Source organism: Xiphophorus maculatus, chromosome 1 (genome assembly GCF_002775205.1).
Source record: "Xiphophorus maculatus strain JP 163 A chromosome 1, X_maculatus-5.0-male, whole genome shotgun sequence".
In the NCBI taxonomy this organism is placed as follows: Eukaryota; Metazoa; Chordata; class Actinopteri; order Cyprinodontiformes; family Poeciliidae; genus Xiphophorus; species Xiphophorus maculatus.
Window position 1 is genome coordinate 26,029,660 of NC_036443.1, and position 19,639 is coordinate 26,049,298.

Genomic DNA, 19,639 nt, shown 5'->3' on the forward strand with positions numbered 1-19,639 from the left:
CCGTGGACCAATTGGTAACGGCCGCGGAAGAAATAATTATTTCCGTTTAATGTATATCCGAGTCTGAAGGATCTTTGATTTTGAAAATACTTTAACCGGATTATCTCGGTTACATCTTGCGAGCCAACATTGAGCCCAGACAATGATGAATATGCCCGACTTTAGATCGGAGCGGTCCCAACGTTCTACCGACTGGACCCGACCAGTCATCGTGACACCTCACAGTACAGGAGGATCGGTTACAATTATCACAAGCGACAATCGGGCGGGGAGGGGGCCGCAGTAAAATTGCCGTGGTGGTAAAACGGTTGGGGACCATTGGTGTAATGGAAATAATGGTTGTGTTTTACATGTCAAGTTATTTAATTGGAAGTTTTGTTAAATTTGTCTTTTGTCAGGTGCATAAACATTTCAAAACCTACCTCGTCCCTGCTATTGAATCTAAAATACGATAAGACACGAATAACAGTAATATTGTGTAATTGTGAATTGAAGCCATTTTTTTCATTTTACTTGTATTGTTTTTAACTCCTGTGTGGTGCAGAAAAAGTTTGAAAAGTGCTTGAATTTTACTGTGAGAAGTGTACAAACCCTTTATTTTAGTATTTAAGTCTGAAAGTCTGATCTGTTTTTAAATTCAGCTTTAAATGTAAATCTCATTAACTAAATCAAACTTAAACATTCTTGAAGAAAACCCCTTTTTTCTCTCTTGACACAAAATGGACACATCATTAACCATTTTCACTTTAAATACATGATTATTCACTATATCCACAGCTTGAATATGTAATTTTAGTATCTATATTTTTGGAAGGTTTTTATGAGAAAATGATTAATCAGTTTAGGTTTTTAAAGTGTCTGAGGTCACATGCTGATCTGATGTGAAAGATTCCTTAAAGGTCTTTTGGAAAACAAGGTTGTAGTGATGAACTGTTCATGTATCAAGTTTTTTTTTTTTTTTATTAAATTGTGTTTCTTCATACTTGGGGTCAGAGTTTTACAAAACATTATTTGGTTAATTTCTGGCTCACCTTTGTATTTTTTCATGCTAGATGAAAATCATGTTGGGAAAACACTAACTCTTGTTTCCACCCATTTATTTTATTTAACGTTTATATCTGTTCAGTTCTAGAAGTCTCTCTCTTTAAATTCATACACAAGCAGATCAGTGCAAGTATTTGCTAAACAAATGCAAACCACAAGATGACTTATTAATTTCTTGTTCGGTTTCATCCGAACATAAAAAAAGAAACTTATTCAAAGCTGTTTGGTTTTGGATTTTTATTGCTTTCTGAAGCCAGATTGTTCAGCTGTTAACTGGTTTGTGGTTTTTCTGATTGTTTCCCCTCGTCAGAGTAATTAGCTCATTAAATATTTCCCCAAACTGGCTTCTGTTTTGTCCCCAGTGGGGTTTCTGAAGATACAGACAGGAATGATAACTGCTGTTAATGATGCCTCTTCAGTGTCACATCAATAATACCCCTCTTGATGCCTGGAAACCACTTTTCAGGCCTATCTACAACAAAATTCATGACTTAAGGCTGCATAGATGACGGAATATCTTTAAGACACTGATTTATTAGAGTAAAATTTGCACTGTTGATGGGTACAGCGAATGTAACGGTATCAAAACTTCGGCCAAGGCCAGAGAAGAGGAGTGTTTTTAACGTAGTCCTGGAAGGCTGCCTGGGATCCCCATTTCTTCATCGCCTGTTTCTCCAGGATGGGGATGCCACTGACGTAACGCAGTAAAAACCACACGAACAGCGGAGACACCACACTCAGGTACTGAGGCCCCTGCATGACGGATGAGGCCGAGAGCCAAAGACCCGACCACTGCAGGATCTCCCCAAAGTAGTTGGGGTGTCTGCTGTAGCCCCACAGTCCACTCTGGATGAATTTCCCCTGTGGATACAGAGCAGAGACTCTGTTTTTATTTGTTTTCTTAGATCTAACAAGGCATTTAGGGTAAGGGTGTCCAGAGTGCGGCCCAGGGGCAACTTTCACTAATTTTCTGCAATTCAGGTATGGCATAAATTTACCCCGTTAATCACAGGTTGATGGAGATGAAGACTTTTTATTTGTTATCAGGGTAAAATTATTACCAACAGAATTTTCTTACAATTGAAAATGTTAAACATGTCTATATTGATTACACAAAACATGTTCATTACCTTTTTGGCACAAAATCATTCTTGGATAGTCTTTTAATCTGGTCTGTTCTGCCTAGTTTGAGCTCCTTTCAGAATGAGCTGCTGTCACTTTAAATCCAAATAACCTACTGCTAGCCACGACCCCGAACTCGACGTTTACACTCGTGCGTGAAAATGGCTGCAATTATACAACCGTACATCTTTGAAAAGCATTAGTATGACTACAATAAAACATTTGTCTTTTCTAGCAGCCATTGTACAGAGCATACAGCAGTAAAAACAGCTGACTGAACATGCTGGAGTTCTGTCTGGGTTGCTAGGTAACGCACTGGAACTCTGCTTGGGTTGCTGGGTAACGGGCAACTGAAGCACTTTACATTGTGACTTTACATTCGAGAGGTTTTTGAACTGGCTCATTATCTAGACACCAAAACAATTATTATTAGATAATAAAAATATTATTTAATAATAAAAATTATTAATATTATTGCCTAAAATAGTTGGGTGTTTTTACAAGCAGTCGAAACCCAAATGGAAGTACAAAAAAACTGCAAAATGTGAATTTTTGCATATGTCCAAAGACCCGACCACTTGTGTTGTGTTAGTCTTGTGTTTAAATACAACACAAAGGATTTGTCTTTTTATTATCAAGCTTTTGTAATAAGAACTATCAAGAATTTTACTGAAAATCTGACTTTTCTGCACCCAAATCAAATTTTATTTAATTTATTAAACTTGGCTAAATATTAGCAAGTGTTTTGGAATAAAGTGACCCAAATTGAGTTTTTATAATTAAAAATAAATTGGTTCAATTGAGCCTAAAAGACTTTGAAAAACTGTAAACATAAAAAAATCCTTTTTAAGTTTTTTATTTACAATAAATAACATCCCTATCCTACAAAAAAAAACAAACACAAAAGATGGACACTGTTATTTACTTGATTTTAGTTATTTTTTTCTTTATTTTCTTGGCTCGCAAGTATTTTGACTCAATAATTTTGGCTCATGTAACAAAACCTCAGGACAGCAGTGATCTAGGGCCTTCAGAATAACAAACCTGCTTACTTACAGCATTATCTGGGTCGCGCTTGAAAAGCCACTTTTGCTGATCCGCAATAGCTTCGGCAGCGAAGCCAATACCCCAAACGGTCCAACCGATGTAGTCCCTGGACCCCAGAGGCACATTTCGCTTCTCGGTGTTCAGCATGAGGGTGGGAAGGAGGGTCATAAATACCCACACAGCTTGGAGGAACGGAAACAGATGAATCGGTTTCATTCAGCCTCGCTTTAATCCTTCCATGACAAAAAAATGCATCTAAAGCAGAGTAAATACCGCCCCCTGTCTTGAATAAATGCATATAGGGAGCAAGAAAGTAGACATTGATTAATACGGGGAGGCTGATCTGATTCAGAAAGGGAGGAGGTAAAGAGCACTTTTCATATTTTGTCACAGTAAAACCACAAACTTCAATAAATTTCACTGGGACTTTCTGACGTAGATCAATGTAGGAAGTTGTGAAGTGGGAGAAAAAATGGTTTTATGAGTTTTTCCTAATAATCTGAAAACGGTGGTCTCTACTTGCATTCAGAACCACATTTTGCTGCATAGATCTATGGTTTTAATATCCAGGGCCGGCAAAAGCATTTTTAGGACCTTGAGCAGATTTTCGTGGCCTCCCCTCCACCCCGTACCAACAAGTCAGAAAAAAAAAAACATATCCAGGGTTTTCCCCAGTGTGTTATAAGCCAGAAGAACTTGTCCCATAAAGCTGAGGCAACCAAAACAGTTTCTGTGGCCCTTATTAGAAACTCAACACACACAAAATAAAAGAGCTACTAAAGCCACATAAATTAAATCTCCTGTTTGTCCCTCTGTCTCCAGCAGAGATGCACAGTGCAACGGATTTAGCTCATCATGCAGGGCTGGTCTAAGGTTGTTTGAAGCCTTGAGCAGAATTTGACTTGGGGCCCCTTTTTGCTGCTAAGAACATCAGCAACACAAACAGCATTTCATCAAAGATTTAGTAAATTCTGTGAGAAAGGCGTAATTTAATTAGCCAACCTAAAAAGCAATCAGTGATAATTGTTGTTTACTGAGATATATTTGTGAACAAAGAGAGCTCAAACTCAAAGATAAACGCAGCATCAGATTGTTGCTATGGCAACATAACCATAGCGACAATGGTTTTGTCAAACAATCTAACTATGAAGATTGTTCTTTGAACTTTTACAAAGTAAACATGCCAGCTCCTTAAAATCTTACATTTAAATGTTAAACAATTTTAAATATTTTAATTTATGTTTGCTGAAACAAATCAAATTTAGCTGCATTGATAATCTCAATAAACCAATGCTATATTTACGTATCTGTGGTTTGTGTTCAAATATTAGCAGTTATGGGGCCCCTGAAACCCTGGGGGGCCTTCTGGAGCTGCTGACTTAATTTGGATTAAACAGAAGTGCAAATGATTGATATTCATTTTAATTATTATTTTTTTTGATTTGTTGTTTTTAAGACTCCATAGTTGTGGCGATGTCTTCCCATAACACATTTCCTGTCGATTTAGCATCTTTTAATACAAAAACATGGTGGACCGCCTCGGCGCCCCGGACACCAGGCGAGTTTTCTACTGTAAACCCTGATATCTATATGTTCCATGTCACAAATATGCACTACTTTATCTTGAGCATGGCAAAACATCTTTGTAAAATACAGAACGGTTTTTGGTTTTAATGTGACAGAAAGTGGCGGTATAACGACTGTAGCTTCCTCTCCAGGTACCTTGAACAGTCCAGTAAACAAAGAAAGTCCCAGGGCTGTCTCTGACATTGTTGAACCTGCGGTCATGACCGTCCTTCAAGATTCGCAGGAAAAGGAATGTGCCCAGCCTGCAGTGAGAACACGGTTAACATCCGTTTCCATTAACTAAGGCATCATTCATTAACTCCAGTGCCCTAACTTTAAAGTCAGACGTTCATTAGTTCCTCATCTGACCTCTCCAAGAACCCGTCCATGCTTCATGTTAACACTGAACTGCTTTGGTTTGCGGCGTTTTGGATTGGTGCTGACTTTCTTACCTGAACCCCCATGCTGTCACCAGCCCGGTCTGCACCTTCTGCCGCGTGTGACTCGCTCCTCCCCAGATCCGACTCAGGTGTGCCAGTAGTATAAATGTGCCAGAGCCTTCAACAGGACAGACAGACAGACACACAGTGCTGAATTACAGAAATTATGATGTGTAGCTCCACTTGTTGCAGGGCAAGGCGTGTCTAATAAATCTTTTACCCAGGGCGCTGTAGGCAATTGGTTCCAAAGTTCAAAGTGGAGCGGAGAACAAGAAAAGGACGAGTGAGAAGAATCGTCAAGGTGATTCGTCAGTGGGAATATATATATACTTTTTACAGCTATCAACAGGTAAGCTGCAGCTTTTGGAAATGTTGAAAAATCTAAGTTGACAATTTTAAAATCGTCTAAATTACTTTGAAAATCTGTAACTTCCTGATTGGACTTTTCCTGAACTATTTCCTCGTGAGTTTGGACAGAAGTCCATTTTATCTTCAAATCAAGTCATTGCTTTCATTCTCAAACATCTAGTAATTTTGTTCAATGAACGAAGGATTTGCAAGGTGCGTAATGTTGGATTTGTTCAAATTTGTAATTGAATAAAAGAATCGGTTAAAGAAAGTGGGAAAAAATCTAATAAATTACAGCAACTTAAAAATCACACTCCAGTTAATATTGCTGTAGCATTTTTAACTGGGTCTAAATTGCTGCAAAAAGGCTATTGGTTGCCGTAGCGAAACACAGAATTATTTTTTTCTGAGGGATAAGAATTGGAAAAAAATGGAAAAATTAAATGCTCAACTTTCTCCACTGGCACCTACAAAGCTTCCTCTTCTCTTTTTTTTATATCAGGCAACAGATCCCGTATATAGAGATACGTCAAACCCAATTTTCTTGGGGCCCTAGTGAGGCCAGTTAAATTTGAAAATGGCACCATAAGGGTTCAGGACATTTAAGAAATGTTGCACATACGTGTCCAACCTAACTCTGCCAAAAATCTACAAAATTATTCTCAATCAATAACCTTGTGACCTATTTTCTTTCTGATTTTGGCATGTCAAATATCATTTATACCATTATTCTTGATCAAATGGACAATTCGTTATTAGCGTTGGAAAAAAACTAAGCCTTCTTATAGCTGTTGACCAGGTTTTACCATTTTTCTGCTGGTATTTTGATGATTTATATTTTGGTGATGACCTCTGAAGGCCTCTTTGCCATCACCCTAATCTGCTGTTCCCTCTCCCAAACATTAATATGTTAGTAGCTACAAAGAACAACAACTTTAAGCTTAAATCTGCTTAGTAAATGAAAAATTAGGGCTGTATCTTTTAAGAAAATAATAAAATAGAATATTCTATTAAGGAATTATTAAGTATATTGATTCAATAGAGTGCTGTATCATATCAATAATATTATTTTATTATTAATTTTATATAAACACATCGTGCATTTTGTGTTTAAACATATATATATATATATATATATATATATATATATATATATATATATATATATATATTAATGTTTAGCTGCCTAATTGATAAATTGCAAATTGACTTTTGAGATTTTTTCCTTCAAACTACTCCTTTTCATTCAAAACTTCTATTTATGACATCATGTGACATGTTCACTTTAAAATGTAAATGTACCAAATAAACAAATTAAATTAAAATATTAATATGTGGGTTTCCTCGTGCCTAGCAACGGCCCTGGTCCCAAGATTGCTTTGTGCGCCCCTGCTGTTGGAGGCGCTGATTGGCTGCGCTAAAGCTGAAGGAGGAGTTTTACCTCTAGACTCGTTTCACAACAAATCCACTTTAGATAACACCAGAACACAGCTTTTGTAATCATTACATATTAACATCAAAATGACTGCGCATAAAAAATAATTTATTAAAAAATAAATCATCGTAAAACTGAGCTCTTCGAGTCGTTTTCCAGTCTGGATTCATGTAGTCGTAACTTGCTAAAATGAAAACAGGCGCTTCTTGACTCAAAGAGCTTCACTCTGCTTTACCTGCCAAATCGTAAAACTTCTCGGTTCTGAAAGCTGCAGCCAGAGCCCAGCCGGCCCACTGGATCCCCAGGTCGGTGAGGGCGCATTTGGCCAGAGTGCTTCCCATGATCATGTCCTGCAGCGCGGCGAGCAGCGCGGCGATCTGAGCGCCTGTCATAAAGCCACGCCTCCAAAAACCAGACAAATACTAAACAGTTTGGGTAAAGTTCACCACCGCGATTCCACAGGAAGCTGGTTCTGCAATGAATTCTGGGTAGTGTAGTTAAAAGAGCGTCTGCTGGTGGAAGTTAAATACACTCATGACTCGTAGATTAAGTACATACGACGACTTATCAGTACAGTCGATGCTAATATATTTAAACAGTATAACATATTCGACAAAACTCTGAGATTTCTGGGATTTCTGGGATTAATCTCAAAATTTCTGATTTTTCCGAGTAAATTCCCAACTTTACAGACTCAAAAATGTCCTTGTTTTTTCAAGAATTTCTTTTTTTTTAGAATAATCTTTTTGCCAGAAATGTACTTATCCTTCATTTTGACGTCTTGTAACCAGATTAAATAGTTATTATCGATAACTATTAACTGTCAACAACTGTCATTTGTAACATTTATTTACAGTGGCAATAAATAACTACTTAGAGAAATCGTAAAATAGTTTAATCTTTTATTTCAGTAGGATAGTAAAAAGTCTAATTCGCTAACAAATCCCCAGACTTTTAGGAAAAGAAACTGAGCCACAGCATCACGGATCCATCTGATGTGAGGTTTTTTTTTAAACAGATTCTGATCTGATGTGAGTTTTATTTTTTTTTAACAGATTCAGTCTTTGTCTTGCGGCAGGGCTCTCCAAACTCTTTTGTCTCGACGGCCAAAATGATCACATTTAAAGCACTGTCAGGTCATAAAATCTTGAATTAAAAATGCAAAATCACTTTTGTGAAATCTTTTCTTTCTTACCTGTTGAGATACACTAAACATGCAATATTTTATTGAAACAAAGAAGTCAGATAAGTCAACCCAAAATAAATGAATGATAAGTCTTTTGTCTCAGTTTCATTATTTTATAACTTATGTTTTTCTTGTGTCAGTTTTGTCAGTCATTTAGATTAGTACACATCTATGCTTCTTGAAAGACACTTTTTTCGTCCTTTTGTTTTACATTTTAAAAAAAGAAAAATGTTCATCTGTGTCTCATTATACTTAAAATATGTATCTCATAAAGTATCTTTTGTGTGTTTTTCTCTCAGGAATAAACACGGGCAAGCTTAAACATGGCAGAGAGCACAAGTCCAAAAGGCAACTCAGGTGTTTTTGCTAAAAAAATGCAAAGACAGCTGAGCAGAGGCAAAGAAAAGGTGCAAACTTTAGGATTTATTGTTTCTCAAATACCAAAACAAGGAAAGAAAGGAGAGATTTAGATGTTTCTTTACTTTACTGCAGGTGATGCAAAGGCTTGGAAAGTCGATGGAGACGAGAGATGATCAATTTGAACGCTCCCTCCAAGTGTTCAACGACCAGCAGGTAACAAAACCTTAAGCTCAATTATTTTGAATAATCACAAATATGCTCTAAACCTGTTGCAAAAGTATTCATGTCCCTTAATCTACATTAGGTTTACTTCATAACAACCAATTTTAATGTTTTCTTTGGTTTTTATGTAAAACAACAGGGAGTAGCTCATGCTTGTTAAATTGAAGGAATGAAACACAATTTTTGAAATTTTTTACAAATAAAATATTGAAAATTCAGCCCCCTATACCATGATATCCCTAAATTAAAGCTAAGAAAAACGTACTCCCGTCAAAAGTCACTGGATAACCTACATCTAGGTAGGTTATTCCACCTAGATGTAGGACTGGACCATTCTAGCTGCAACTAGAATGGCCCAGTCAAAGTCTAGACCTAAATCCAATTGAGAACAAATGGAAAGACTTCAAAACTGGCAAAGAGTGATTTCACAAAATATTGAGTATTTCTGAAAATAAATTCCCACCACCATTTTCAGATTTTTCTTTAAATAAATGTTTAAAAGAGAGATCCAAAACAACTATGCATCCTTTTTCTTGGTTCTTTTTTATGGTTTTTGCAGTAAAATCCTGTCAAAATGCATTAAAGTTTTCCCTTGTGCCCTGAAAACAATCTGCAAAAATCCAAGGAGTTTGAATACTTTTGCAAGGCAACACATTAAATCATTGCAAACTCCTTTTCTATTTACAGACAGACGGGAACCGGATATACAAGGACTTACGGAACTACATCGATGCAATAAGAGGTATGAAGTGGTGGCTTGCACATGCAGCAGAGATGTAGATTTGTGCCATCTGCTGGTCTCAAATTAGTTATTATATTTTTTGCAGACATGCGTGAAGCGTCAAGACGCCTCTCTCAGTCTCTGTTTGATGTTTATGAAAGCGACTGGGCTGGAGAGGAAGACCTGGGAGCCATTGTGGAGGTTAGTGTCAGAGAGAAAACAGCAACATGCATACAATAGAATAGAAAAAGCGACTCCATCCACGGTTTTAAATATTAATAATACATACAACAGAGCATTTAATTCTAATAAATAAGGTGAGGTAGAAAGATCAGTTGTTGCTACAAGGTTAGAACTCATACTTCTCTCTATGTTAAAGCTGCAAAATTTAACTTTTATAAAAAAATATATTTTACATATTTGTTGAAACTGTCATTATGTCATGGCAGTATGGTACGAGACAAATGATCTACAACCAAATCAAGCTCCTCTGCTTTCTCCCAGTGCTCCCAGTGCTAACTAGAAACAACCAATCAGACCCTGGAGTGGTGTCACAAAATATTGAGTATTTCTGAATATAAATTCTCACCACAATTTTCAGATTTTTTTTAAATAAATGCAAAAAAAAAAAATCCAAAACAACTATGCTTCATTTTTCTTCCAATTCACAATTATGAGTCCTTTGTGATGGTTTTTAGCGCTGTCAATCACAATCTTGTGTGGTGCTGCTTTTTCTATCTTTTTCTCCCCTCTTGCTGTTACGCTGCAGCTAGCATAGCATGTTGAGAATGCTAGTGCTAGTTAACATAGCCACCTATGACGGCAGATAAACGGCTTTCCTGTAAGTTGTTTCTCCGCCAAAAGAACATTTAGCAGTGAGTACATGCCATTGATTGACAGTGTTAAGACCCGCCTCCTGGCTCTGATTGGTTGTTTTTGGTCGGAAGCGGTGCATTTCTTCAGATGGCAATAATAGCTCAGGGAAGAAGTGAAGGAGATTGATCTCTTTACAGATTATCCGTCTCAGACCAAACTATATGGTGACAGTTTTAACAAATATGTAAAAATATGTATTCTTTATGAAAGTTACATACTGCAGCCTTAGTGAATAATTAATGTAAATTAGTTAACATTAATTATTAATTGGGCCTGTTAATGAAGGGCGAGGACCTCCTGTGGAACGACCACGAGGTGAAGATGTTGGACCAGGCCGTCCGCACCATGGAGTCCTACGTGGGACAGTTCCCAGATATTCGGGTAACGCAGGGAAACAGAACTGAACATGTGGACAAAACAGAAGCATGAGAACAAATTCACATTTCTATGAATCTACCGTTCAACTTGTAGGAGAAAATTGCCAAGAGGGGAAGAAAACGGGTGGACTACGACTCGTCCCTTCACACCCTGGAGTCTCTGCAGACCGCCAAGAAGAGGGACGATATCAAGATAAGCAAGGTCTTTGAAAGAGTATTAAAAATCTTAGAAGGTTTTTTCTTGCACCTTTATCTGCTTAGATATCCATCCTTTCACTCTGCAGGCAAAGGAAGAGATGCTAGCTGCCAAAAACATCTATGATGGGATCAACAATGAGCTGAAAGAGGAGCTGCCTGTCCTCTATGACAGGTCTGATAGCTTTCTTTGCAATGTTATACTTTCTCTTTCCTCTTTTATGTCTTTTTAGATTAATTGTGTGTTTTTCTCCCTGTAGCCGCATCGGATGTTACGTGGCTGTCTTCTCAGCTGTGTCTAATTTACGAGACATCTTCTATAAGGAAATGAGCACGGTATGTCTCGCTTTGAAGTGAGACACAATTATAACGTGGAGAGATTTTCTTGTTTTGACCACCCGTGTCCTCTTTCAGCTCAATCTTGATCTGCAGAGTGTGATTAAAGAGCTGCAGGCTCAGCATCCTGACAAAACGTTTGCTGTGAGGGGGCTGCAGAGGTATGTTTCGCCCTCTAGGCTTTACATACAGTTGATTAAAAAAACCCCAGAAGGTTTTCACCTGTATTCAGTACAGCTGGAGGTTTATTGAGCCATAATGGATCAGAAAAATATGCTTTTTTTTCTTGAAACTTTCTTTAAGATGCAATTTTTGCTTTGCAAGTTAATTAACGAATGAATTTCTCACATTTTGTCATTGGCAGATTATTTTCACTTAACATGGGCAAATTGTCTTGTTATGAGTACATTTATCTACCAATAGAACTAGTACTTTTTCATTACTACTAAGGAATTATTTACTTAAAACAAGCTTCTACATCTTGCTGAAAAGATACTTGTGAGTTAGTTTTGTCTTATTTCAAGTGTACTAAGATATTTACAGTAGAAATTAGACTAAAAATACTTAGTAAGATTTAGTGTTTTTGCAGTGCAATGGCTGCTGGAAAAGACAAGTGTTTTGTTGTTGACTTAGCATCCAGAAACCACTTTCTGGTGTGCAGGAGGCTCCACTTCTGCTCTTTAAAGATTTACAGTTGTATAATTATGCATCTGTTTTCAGCCATTTTCACAGGTGAGAGTAAACATTGAGTTTGGCCAGCAGCTTATTTGGATTTAAAGTGACAAGATGCCATAAAAATAGCTAAATCTGAACAATCAGAACAGACTAAAATCTCATTATATAATAATGATTAGCAAAAAATAAATAAATAAATAAAATCAAAAAATTATGAACACATTTTGTCTAGCCCATAACTACCCTAAAATATTCAAGAAAGAACAATAGGTCACCTATAACTCAGAGGAGGATGAGCACACATACAGTTTTCAGATTTTTATTTTTCAGAATTGTTGAAAATGATGCTTTAATTTATTTTCCTGGTCGTTCTCATACATTCCCAATTAAACCAATTGATGTTTGTGGCTTTAACGTAATAAAATTTGAAAAGGTTTGGCTATGAAACCTTTGCAAAGCACTGCAGATATAAAAAGTTGTCACATTCCTGTAAATTATTTCAGGTATGGCTCCCTGAAGAGACGGACTCTACTGTCCCCCAGGGCCTGGAAGGCCAGTTTTTCTGAATTTCACCTGACCTATAATCCCAGAATGAGCCTGCGATCCAGTCTCAGGTCTCCGGATAAACCCCGCCACAGCACTCTGTCCAGAGAGAGCAGCACACTCGGCTTCTCCTCTCGGTCGTCCACCCTGAACAGAAACCTAACCGAATCCAAAGAGCTGGACACGACTTCCTGCCACTCCGAGAACCAAAGCTCTGTGGCGCAGGAGGAAGCTGGAGCGGGAACATCTGGGAAAGAGAAGTCCGGAGCAGCCAGTGATCAGGGCGAAGAGGGGAAAAGCTCCAAAGAGGTAGAAGATAAAAAAGATGGAGAAAAAGCTCCACCAAGTGAGAGCAGCTCTGAACTGAACAACTCCTGTGAGTCTGAGAGCTTGGAGCTGCAGCTGTCCGCAGCCCAAAGCGAAACGCTGCACATCGAAGAAGAAGAAGAAGAAGCCTCTGCAACCCTTGACTCCCAGAAAGCAAACGGTCTAAAGAATGGCGACGTCAGCGGGTTGAACTCTGACACCAGTGAACTGCGCATTCCTGACAAGGTTAGTCTCCTAATTATCTCTCAGCTGAGCCATGCTGGTTCTATTTCTGGTTTGTTTTAACGTATGTTATAACTCTTGTTTTCTTTAGGACGGTGCTGGAGAAAAACGAGTGCCCCACGACTCAAAAACCACAACGGTTTAAAGGTTTTATACTTAAAAAAAAGAAAAACAGGTTTGTTTTTTTCCATAAATTCACATTGCACCTTGCTTGCAGGTTACTTTTAGTATTTGACGTTTTTTCCCCTCCCGCCTGAACAGAAGACTGAAAACGACAGCTGGCTGGTCAAGAGGCAAAAATAAAAAGGATGAAGATAGCCGGGCAGACGAGCCCAACTGTTGTTTAATAACTGATGTTTCTTTGCTGTTAGTTTTCTCATTTATCTTTCAATCAAATCAGGTTTGCCCCCAGAAAGAGCTTCTCGTTTTAATAAAAACAAACCAAACAGAAAGTGTTCATTAATAATCAGTTTATTTAAGGTGGCACATTGTGCTTAGCTTCTGTTATTAGAGGAAACTGAACTAAACTGATAATTTTTATGTTTTTACTAACTGTAAAGCCAAAACCAAAGCGAGATGAGTCAAGAACGTCAGGGATTAATAACATCTTACACATTTAATCATATGTAGAAACATTTTTAACATTTATTACTAAAGAAATCTAATAAGTTAGAGTTTGTAGTGCACCTGTATGTGTTGTGTTTGGCTTAATAAGAGCTGAAATTGCTTTTTAAATTTGTATAATTCATGTAAAGTATTGTGTAAATGTGAACTTTTTCACATTTTGGCCACATTGCAACTACTAATTTTTATGTTTTTATTGCAGCTTTGCTGTAATAGAGCAACACAAATCTGGACATAATTGAGTAGTTAATGACGAGAATCAATACATGGTTTTAATTTTTTTCTACAGCTGTGCACGAACAAGAAATAAAGCTGAAATTGCTCAAACTTAACGTTGTCACAGATTCTCTATTCAATGTACAACTGGAGTTTGACAGAATCAATTTGAAAGATGAAAATTCTTCAAACTGAAAAGCACGTCAGGCTAAACAAGGCATTTTGAGTCTGAAAATGCAAATTCTGGTTTCTTTTAAGATTTGAAATAATAATTGTACATAATAATTATACGTATTTTAATGTGTATAATTAAAATACACATTTTAATTATGTGTATTAAATACACATAAACACAACAACACACACAGGTGTGTGTTTTGTTGTAAAAAACACAACAAAACACACAACTGAAACACATTGCTTCCCTGTATGGCGTAATGGAGACATCAAAAATAAATCAGGTACAATTTCACCATGAACTGAAGAAGTGATGATCATTCATTCATAGAAATATACCATGGAAATGCCCAGATAGATTATTGTTTGTCCCTAAAACTCATGCATTTAAAGATGAATATAAATTAAAAATGCAGTGTGTAAGTAAAAAATGACCCAGATTCATACAAGAACACCAAATTAGTGAGTCCTATCTAAGCCGGCCAGAATGCCATGCAGCAAGGAAGAAGTCATTAGATTACTAGGTGTTTCAATGGTATGTCAACGGTATAATTCATTCATTCATTCATTCATTCATTCATTCATTCATTCATTCATTCATTCAGAGGCCACAATTGACCATGGCTCGAGCAGCGCCACTTCCGGGTTCACTTGTTGGGTCGCATTTTAACCAACAGAGTCGCGCATCTGTTTCATAGGGTTAGTGAGCGGTTTTTAGGTGGACAGCTGTGGGTTCGTGGAGGAGGAGGACTGATTCGCTGAACTTCGGTGTTAAATGCGACTTAATTCGGAACATGACGACGTTGGATTTGGAAAGAAGAGACTGTAATAGTATGGAGTGTAGTGACGAGGAAGGAAGGAGTGGTCGGAATGAAGATAAAGAGTGGGAATTGGTGGGAAAGGGTGGAAAGAAGCAGCGAGCTGCTGAAAGAAAGAGGAAAAAAGGAAATGAGGAAAGCACTGAAGACACTGAGAATGAAGGAATTGAGGAAGGAAAAGAAGCACCAAAAAGACAAAATCTGAACATTATAATAAGATTTGATGAAGGAGAAGGAGTCAAGAAGATTGATCCACTTAAACTAACAAAAGCACTTAAGACACATGTTGGGGAAATTAAACATGCTAAAGTACTGAGAGACGGAAATCTTTTGATTGGCTGTAATTCTGAAGGTCAGGTTGAAAAGGCGACAAAGCTTGGATGGGTGTGTAAAGTCAAAATTAGAGCAGTTGTTAAAGTGGGTGAAAAAAGAAATAATGAAAGCAAAGGAATCATAACAGGAGTGCCGTTAAGTGTTGATATGAAGGAATTAATTGAGAATCTGAAAGAAAGAAACAAGGAAGTAAAAGGAGCACGAAGAATGACAAGGGGTACAGAGAAGATTGAAACAGAAACTGTGTTGCTGGAGTTTGAAACAAAAGAAATGCCAAGGGAGGTTTTCTTTGGCTTGATAAGATTTAGTGTCAGGGAATATGTGTCCAAACCAGTGAGGTGCTTCAACTGTCAGGAATTTGGCCATATTGCAAAAATGTGTAAAGGAAAAAGGAGATGTGCTCGTTGTTCTGCAGACCATGAATATGGTAAATGTGGAGTTGGAGTTAAACCAAAGTGCTGTAGTTGTGGAGGAGAGCATAGTGTCGCTTTTTGGGGATGCGAGGTAATAAAACGACAATCAATGATACAGAAAACAAACATTACGCAGAAAGTAACGTTTGCAGAGGCGTGTAAAGTAGTTGAGAAAGAGAAACAAACTGGGAAATCTCTAACAGGAGAAAAGCAAGTAATTTAAAAAATTATGGAAATGGTTGAAAAGAAAATTGAAGAGGAAAAAAAGAAAATGGTGACTTTTATTGCAGGAGTTATAAATGCAACGTTGGATGTGAAATCAAAAATGGGAAGGATTCAGATTATTGTAAAGGCAGCGTGCCATAGTTTAGACTTAAAGAATATTCGGTGGGAGGACATAAGGGGAGAACTGTGTAATCAGGCAAGTCAAGAAGGATAGTCTCAATATTGCAATGGAATGCCAGGAGTCTTCTGTCAAATGGGCAAGATTTTAAACAGTTTATTTACGAATTAAAAGAAAAACCTGATGTAATTTGTATACAGGAAACTTGGCTGAGGCCTTTTTTGGATTTCAAATTAGATGGATATATTGCAGTTAGATATGATAGAGAAGAAGGAAATGGGGGAGGGTGTCTTTCTCTGATTAAAGAAGGTATTCCATATAAAGTTATTGGAAGAAAAGGAGACTTGGAGTATGTTGCAACTGAAATATGGGTGGAAGAGAAGGTACTGTTGGTTTTAAATTTTTACAATCCTTGTAAAAAGCTTGAGGTAAGTAAACTTGAAGAGATGGATATGAAAGGAAATGTTATTTGGTGTGGAGATTTTAATGCACATCATTCATTATGGGGTAGTGGAAAAGTAGATTATAATGGGAACATTTTAGAAGAATTTCTAGATAGTAATAATTTGGTTTGCTTGAATAATGGAAAGAAGACAAGAATTGATATAAATTCAGGTAAGGAATCTGTACTAGATCTGACATTTGTTTCTAGCTGTTTAGCTCCACTATGTGATTGGCCAGTTAAAAATAAGTCATTTGGTAGTGATCACTACATTATAATCAGCAAAATAAGGATGGGCCAGGTGCATAGGCCTGAAATGATAGGAGGAAAGTGGATATTTGAGAAAGCAAATTGGGAGGAATTTTATAACCTATGTGATAGGAAAATTTTAAATGTTCAAAATGATCAGAGTATTGAAAGTATGAACCGAGTGATTAGTCAGGGTATTTTAGTTGCTGCAGAGGAGGCTATTCCAAAAACATCAGGGAAAAATAGGAGAAAGTTAGTTCCATGGTGGAATGAAGAGTGTAGGAAAGCAGTTAGAGAAAGAAATAAAGCATTTAAATTGGTTAAAAGGTCTCATAATTTTCAACATTTAATTGAACATAAAAAGTCACAAGCAAAAGTCAGGAGAACAATAAGGAGCACAAAAAGAGAATACTGGAGAGGTTTCTGTGACACAATTGGCAGTAGTACAAAACTAGGGGATGTTTGGGGGATGATCAAAAAAATGGGAATGGAGTTATCCTATACTAAATAAAAATGATATAGTAGCTGTAACTGACAAGGAAAAGGCTGATATGTTAGTGAGAACATTTGTGGAGATACATAGTGGTAAAAATGTATTAGGTAATGAAATGGAGGGAAGGGAGAGAACTAAAAAGGAATATGATGGAATCTTAAGAAGAAAGGAGAATAATAATGATCTGATGAAATATCCTTTCTCTATTGGAGAGCTAAAAAGAGCTTTGGATAGAACTAGGAATAGTGCTCCAGGTAAGGATGAGGTGTGTTATATTATGCTAAGACATGTAAGTGAGGAAGTTTTAAATAAATTATTAATTTTATTCAATAAGATTTGGAAGGAGGGGAGACTGCCTTGTAAGTGGAAAGAAGCTATTATTATTCCGTTGAAGAAACCTGGGAAAGATCAAAGTAACCCTGTAAATTACAGACCAATAGCTTTAACATCTAATCTGTGTAAACTGATGGAAAGGATGGTGAATGAGAGATTGACACAATATTTGGAGTCAAAACATTTAATTGCTCCTTATCAGAGTGGTTTTCGTAGAGGGAGAGGAACAATGGATCCTATTTTATGTTTAGAGGATGATATTAGAAAAGCTCAGATTAATAAGGAAACTGTTGTTGCTGTGTTTTTTGATGTGGAGAAAGCATATGATATGTTATGGAGAGAAGGGTTAATGATTAAATTACATCAGATGGGTATAGGAGGTAATATGTTTAATTGGTTATGGGATTTTTTACGGGATAGAAATATTCAAGTTAAAATAGGATGTCAGTTTTCGAAATTATGTAAAATAGAAAATGGAACCCCTCAAGGAAGTGTGGTAAGTCCAACATTATTTTCAGTTATGATCAACGACATTTTTAAAGAATTATCCATCGGTTTTGGTAAGTCACTTTTTGCTGATGATGGAGCATTATGGAAAAGGGGAAGAAATGTGGACCATCTTATTGTTAAAATACAGGAAGGTATAGATAAAGTGGGTAAGTGGGGAGTAAAGTGGGGCTTTAAATTTTCAATTGAAAAGACAAAAGTAATGTTTTTCACAAATAAAAAAATAGGGGTTGAAAAAAAGTTGTGTTTATATGGGAAAGAGTTAGAAAGGGTTGATAGGTTTCGTTTTTTGGGAGTAGCTTTTGATAAGAAACTAACTTGGGGAAATCATATAGAACATATTATGGAGAAGAATAAAAAGGTTCTAAACATTATGAGGTGTTTAGCTGGGTTGACATGGGGTGCAAATTTCGATTCCCTTAAAAATATATATGTGTCTCTAATTAGATCAAGAATAGATTATGGGAGTGTGGTGTATGGATCAGCAGCTAAAACTAGGTTAAAAAAGTTAGATGTTATTCAAGCCAGAGCAATGAGAATATGTTTAGGGGCAGTTAAATCAACACCAATATGTGCATTACAAGTAGAGTCAGGAGAAATGCCATTATGCATTAGAAGACAGCAGCTAATGGTAAATTATTGGATAAGTTTAAAAGGACATAATGCAGATCACCCGGTTAAGAAATTATTAGGAGAGTGTTGGGAAAGAGGAAAGAAACAAATTGATAGCTTTGGGTGGGTTGGGGATGATAGAGCGAAAATTTTTAATGTATATTATAAGGAATTTAGTCCAACTGTATTGTGGCCTTTGAGACCGACATGGACTTGGAAATATATTAATGTAGACAGAACACTAACAAATATTAGGAAAAGGAAAACATTAGATACTTGCCAAGAATTTTATAATCAAATGCAGAATAAATATAACAAATATTTGCAAATTTATACGGATGGGTCGAAAGACCCTAAAAGTGAAGCAACCAGTATAGCCATAGTGATTCCTGAATTAAAGATTAGTATTTCAAAAAGAACATCTGATTATTTGAGTGTATTCGCGGTAGAACTAGGTGCTATTTTAGTAGCTTTAGAATGGGTGGAGGAAACTGATAGGAATAAAATAATAGTTTGTAGTGACTCTCTATCTGCGTTGACGAGTATCGGAAAGGGACGTACAAAAAATCATCAAAATATTTTATATGAAATTATGGCGGTTCATCATAGGATATGTGAACAAAATAAAAAAGTTGTATTATTCTGGACTCCTGCTCATGTAGGTATTATGGGGAATGAAAGAGCAGACAGGCTGGCGAAGGAGACAATTAAAAAAGATGATATTGATATGCAAATAAAGTTATCTAAATCTGAAGGTAAAAGTATAATTTGGAAAGAAAGCAAGAAGATATGGGAAGCTAGGTGGGTAAATGAAATAAATGGAAGACATTTATTTAGAATACAAAATACAGTCGATGTAGAAAGGATCAGAGGATTAATCAGGAGGGAAGAGATAATTATAAATAGAATAAGAACTGGGCATAGTTTCCTAAACGGAACTGGTTTTAAGATGGGGAAACATCTTACTGGTTTATGTAGATGGTGTGATGAAGTAGAGACAGTGGAACATGTTTTGATTAAATGTAGGAAATACGCAA

The 19,639-nt window shown here is 36.7% G+C and overlaps 2 protein-coding genes across 2 annotated transcripts; one reads left to right on the forward strand and one right to left on the reverse strand.

Moving 5' to 3' along the window:
* Positions 1 to 1,266: 1,266 nt before the first annotated feature.
* LOC102221994 lies at positions 1,267 to 7,409 on the reverse strand. The gene is made up of 5 exons (XM_005798958.3): positions 7,238 to 7,409; positions 5,232 to 5,337; positions 4,936 to 5,042; positions 3,223 to 3,395; positions 1,267 to 1,905 (listed from the first exon to the last, which is right to left on the reverse strand). Exons 1-5 carry the CDS (start codon positions 7,392 to 7,394, stop codon positions 1,627 to 1,629), a joined length of 822 nt encoding a protein of 273 aa, XP_005799015.1. The 5' UTR covers positions 7,395 to 7,409; the 3' UTR covers positions 1,267 to 1,626.
* bin2 (bridging integrator 2) lies at positions 5,353 to 13,488 on the forward strand. The gene is made up of 13 exons (XM_014468729.2): positions 5,353 to 5,568; positions 8,488 to 8,595; positions 8,681 to 8,761; positions 9,458 to 9,512; positions 9,598 to 9,692; positions 10,653 to 10,748; positions 10,839 to 10,946; positions 11,029 to 11,114; positions 11,200 to 11,275; positions 11,354 to 11,436; positions 12,454 to 13,045; positions 13,134 to 13,217; positions 13,304 to 13,488. The coding sequence occupies exons 2-12, from the start codon at positions 8,512 to 8,514 to the stop codon at positions 13,185 to 13,187; spliced, it is 1,410 nt and encodes a 469-aa protein (XP_014324215.1). The 5' UTR covers positions 5,353 to 5,568; positions 8,488 to 8,511; the 3' UTR covers positions 13,188 to 13,217; positions 13,304 to 13,488.
* Positions 13,489 to 19,639: the final 6,151 nt, after the last annotated feature.

Coding starts and splice junctions, on each gene's coding strand:
- LOC102221994 (XM_005798958.3), bottom strand. CDS start 7,394: ATGACAGGCGCTCAGATCGCCGCGCTGCTCGCCGCGCTGCAGGACATG. Junction 5,338..7,237: donor GAAGTTTTACGATTTGGCAG/GTAAAGCAGAGT, acceptor GTCCTGTTGAAG/GCTCTGGCACATTTATACTA. Junction 3,396..4,935: donor TGTTTACTGGACTGTTCAAG/GTACCTGGAGAG, acceptor CGTTCCTCCAAG/CTGTGTGGGTATTTATGACC.
- bin2 (XM_014468729.2), top strand. CDS start 8,512: ATGGCAGAGAGCACAAGTCCAAAAGGCAACTCAGGTGTTTTTGCTAAA. Junction 8,762..9,457: donor AAGTGTTCAACGACCAGCAG/GTAACAAAACCT, acceptor TTCTATTTACAG/ACAGACGGGAACCGGATATA. Junction 11,437..12,453: donor GCTGTGAGGGGGCTGCAGAG/GTATGTTTCGCC, acceptor AAATTATTTCAG/GTATGGCTCCCTGAAGAGAC.